At 25.5% G+C, this 4,967-nt stretch overlaps 1 protein-coding gene across 1 annotated transcript; it reads left to right on the top strand.

Moving 5' to 3' along the window:
• The first annotated feature begins 313 nt into the window (after positions 1 to 313).
• On the top strand, positions 314 to 3,047 carry LOC105618739 (lysosomal aspartic protease-like). The gene is given in 8 exon segments (XM_012200274.1): positions 314 to 372; positions 967 to 1,205; positions 1,698 to 1,816; positions 1,907 to 2,110; positions 2,223 to 2,338; positions 2,424 to 2,574; positions 2,719 to 2,814; positions 2,889 to 3,047. Coding segments are annotated over 8 exon segments (1,143 nt in total).
• Positions 3,048 to 4,967: the final 1,920 nt, after the last annotated feature.

The following is a 4,967-nucleotide window of genomic DNA, read 5'->3' on the forward strand; positions in this document are numbered from 1 at the left end:
TAAAAAACAATAACGCTTAATTGAACTATATATGAGAAATTTTTTAAAAGATGTTTAAGGACTATAGATTATAAACTATGGAGAGTGAGTTTTAGAACATATCGTACGTTTATCCTTTTCACCTTTTTATAAATACAAGCAGATATATAAACTTGTATATAAACAACATTTGGAACATTAATTTAATTTACTTGTCCTTTTTCCATTATACATTTTGGTTGTGGATAAATTCGAAAAAACGGAATTACAATATTTCTAAAATCTTAATCTAAAATCTTTTGTATCTTTAATTATATCAGGATATTTGGAAAATATGTTTCGACATCTCGTGGTGATAGCGACACTCGTCGTATTCAACGTTTCATTTCGAAGGTAAGCATGTATAAACGTCGATTTGCGATAAATGTTTCAACAAAATATTAGAACAAATTTCTAAAATGTATGTAATTTGCATGTCAGAGTAAAATGGACAAGAAAACCAAGAATATAAATAGAGAAATATCGCGTGCAAATTTTTCGAATATACAATACTCCATTATTTCTATGTTTAAGATTTCCTTTGATTTGTAAATTTTTGTAATTTAAAATCGAATCATACGATGCTCGATTTCTTGAATGATAAGCATACATGCATACTTTGACGCATACAGTCTAACATTTAACAAATCATACTATGAAATTAACAATTGTTCTTTTAGGTGACATAAGAACAGAGAAATTGACATTTAAAGTAACTAATCATTATTTGAAATTGAAAATATAGATAGCATTTATTTCTTAATACTAACTGGTTGAAGCTTTAATAATTTTCAAGAATAAAAAATAATTTGCAGATGATTAATGAATTTGTATATATCTTATTATGCAATATTTGTACATTGGCGTATATTTGTATATATGACACATACATACGTCAATATGTATACGTAAAATAGAATATGGAATTTTATTTATTTTTGTTTCAAGAATTCTTTTGCATAAGATAAACTCCCGGCGAAGAGCGATTGATATAAATTTTGATCGACTGACTCGTGCAGCTGATATTGCAAGGCAACCTCTGTTTAGTGATGGGGATATTGCATACTATGGTAATATTACAATTGGAACTCCACCGCAAGTGTTTAATGTACTTATAGATACTGGTTCCCCAGATCTCTGGATACCATCCATAATCTGTACTTTCAAATTAAGCAGCCGTGCTTGCAGTAAGTATACTATAACATCGTTATAGCTTCAATATTCTATTATTTGCAAAAGTATCTTTATATTTAATAATATTATTGCATATATAAAAATAAATTTTATTGCTTTTTTTTATTTTAATGATTGACGTAGAACGGTAAAAATATAGAATAGAAATGTAGAATTGTTTTCTACCATATTTCAAATAAAATTTTTTGAATAATTTAAAATATAAAAGTTTTGATGCTTAAAAAGTTAAATTATTGAGCAGATAAATATTATGGAACTGAGTTTTTCAATTACGTATGATTTAATTTAGATATTTGTCACGCTTATGTTCTCATGGCATAAATGATTTTTATATGATTTTATAAATCATGTATTAAAGTAAAAAATATAAATATACATTTGATGATTTAAATTATTATTAATTATACATATATCACATTGATATAGAAAAATTTATTTCTAAAATTTGTAATACATAAATTGATTTACTTTTACGTATTACACAGTGACCCATAATAATTATGATAACAGAAAATCCAGCACATATAGACCAGATGGTAGATCTTTCGGAATTCGATACGGTAATGGTGCTGTTGGCGGATATTTATCAACTGATGTAATGAATGTGAGTCATCATCAAACAAATAATTCTATTTAATCCCAATTATTAATTATAAAAGTGTTTCTAAAGAAACACATCACTTTTTTTTTATAGATTGCAGGCCTTGATGTTCAAAATCAAACTTTCGGAGAAGTAACAGAGCAGTACGGAAGATCCTTCGAATATGCAAAATATGACGGAATTTTGGGTCTGAGTTATCCAATATTATCTCCTGAAGGAGTGATTCCACTTTTTTCCAACATGATTAACCAACAGCTAGTGAAGAATCCAATTTTTAGTTTCTATATTAAACAGCAAGTATTTCTGTATACATTACGCTAAAAAATATTTTTTCTCTTAAATAGTTTTCTCTTAAATAGTCTTCTCGTACACATTTGTCTTTTCATATTAAACAATGTAATCTACACAGAAATCCTAATGGGATGGTGAACTGATATTGGGAGGCTCCGATAACAGGTTATATTTAGGCGATTTTACATATGTTGATGTTACCCAAAAAGGATATTGGCAATTTACTTTGGATAAGTACGTTATTATGTTTAAATTGCACGTATGTCAGTTACAAATTATATGCCAGATAAATATTAATTTAATAACTATTCCACTGTAGGATTAAAATGGAAGATAAGATTTTATGCGAGAATAGTTGTCAAGCTATTGTCGACACGGGTACTTCTCTAATAATTGGACCATCAACAGATATCACAATTATTAATAGACGGATAGGAGCTGATCATAATAATTTTACGAGAGGAATATTTGTAAATAGTGATACTTATTACAACGACAATTCTCTTTTAATATTAAATAATTTAATAGATTATTGAAATATATTAATAGAAATTTGATATATTATTGATTACACTAACACAATTTATTTTACTAATACTAAGCTTTGTTTAAAGGTGAACTGCAACAAGACTTATAATTTGCCCATTATCGATTTTATCGTAAGTGGTTTTAGAAAACTCAGACTTTCTAGTGAAGATTACATTATTAAGGTAAATATCTTCAAATATGTGCGATTTAAATTTTCTTAGAATCGAAATGTCATGCCATATTTGATTCGTTGTAGGAAATATATAACAATGAGATGGTGTGTATGAGCGCCTTCGTGAGTGACTATCAATATAAGGGCGATCCAGCGTGGATTTTGGGCGATGTATTTTTACGTCGGTATTATACTGAGTTCGACATGAAGCATGACCGGATAGGATTTGTCTGTATTGTATAATGTATAATAAGAAATTCGTTTCTCTTTACACATTTTTATAGATAAATGTTGAAAGAGCTAAACTACAATAATAGGCGAATTATTAAGATAAAGTTTATAGAATAATAATTCCTAGGTTTATTATCTTATGAATTTTTGTGATTCTTAGATATGTATGTGATACTTTGCGAAAATCACAACAGAAATATATATATAATATTATTTTTATTAATGATTTAGTACAATTTATTTGTTTAGCATTAATATTGTGTTATGACATGATATTATGAATATTTCGAAATATTAAAATAAAGTATACATTCCTGTATATTGTAGCTATGTTGATTTCATATATGGACCCTTCAATTTTACTTAAATATAATTCAAAAAGTACTATTTCATACATCATAAACATTTGTCTTTTATATAAGTATCATTTTTAATATTTTTATTATAAATATTATAAATTTGCATTTACATAATATTTTAAAAATTTACATAATATATAAGGAACTATTACAAATAGATACAGATAGATACTGAACAAAATATGATGAAAAAAGATAATTAGACCGATATAAGAACTAGAATTTTTCAACACTAAAATTGCTTTTACGTTACAGAAATTAATCATAATACAATATCACAATGAAAAATGTCTAACTCAATAATAATAAAAGAAAATGACTAGAACAGTAATAGTTAAACGTTCTGTGGAATGTGTCATTTATACAATATTTTCTCATTTTTCTCGCAAGAATCAATTTATAAAGAAATTTAGCTCATTAGTATAATGAGACTAAATTTTATGGATGTCATATGATTATGTCAACTTGATCTTGGATTTAATAATATCTTGATTCTTATAGTATAATTAGTATCTCTTATATAAGCAATGTTTGTTAAATTCTTAATGAATTCCTTACATTTTTTTCTTACATGACCTCTGCGTAGCGCGATACCATTACGGAATTTAGCATTCGTTTTAATTGATTCGATTTCATCTTTATTATGATTAATTGAATCTTTTAATCCTTAAAAGATCGCTTTATCGAAAACCAGATTTTTTTGTATATTTTATTTATTTTTAAAGAAAATACAGTATTTGTCGTATAAATTCTTTAGGTAATATCATAATAATACAATTTTGTACACAAGTAATATTACAGACTTTCTACTCTTGTACATTTGTTAATTAACTTATAATTGCTTATTAGCTTATAATTAGTTTTAAAGTCTATTTTTTAATTTATTAAACATACTTTTTGGATGTATCTCATGATGCGAAAGTTCTAACAGAGTTCTAATTAAATGTTAATTATGAGTATTTTATACATGTTTATAACGTATGTGCATAGTGACAATAATATATTTTAAGTCAGCATAATATTTTAAGATGCTTTTATATAATTTATGTAATAAAAATAAAATAAAGTAACAGACAAAAATATAAAATTTTCCATTTTAAGATAATCTAAAATTAATATATTTACAATGTGCTTTATCAAATGGAATGAAAATATCCTTTTCATATTGTATCACTATTTGCATAAGCCTATGATATCAAAGAAAACAATACCTTCGAAGATTAATATTTCGTTTGTTTTTCATTAATCATTGAATTTATTAAAATACATAATCACTAATATTATATATAACCAAAATATGTGCGAAAAGAATTTTTTTTTAAATTAATTAGAAATTAGATTAATGAAAAGAACTATTATAATCGCTTTTAGAACATTTTGCGGCCTTTTTTGTCCTTCTCATACTTTTAAATAAAAACATGTACATATATAAGCTCGTATCATGACGCTTTGCTTTTCATAGCGCTGAGACACTACTGTGTCTCTAGACATAAGCAGCATCGTATATACAATATATATATATATATATATATATATATATATAAGCGCTAGTGTATTTAGTTTTTCTTTTCTT

Source organism: Atta cephalotes (assembly GCF_000143395.1).
Source record: "Atta cephalotes unplaced genomic scaffold scaffold00001, whole genome shotgun sequence".
Classification (NCBI taxonomy): domain Eukaryota; kingdom Metazoa; phylum Arthropoda; class Insecta; order Hymenoptera; family Formicidae; genus Atta; species Atta cephalotes.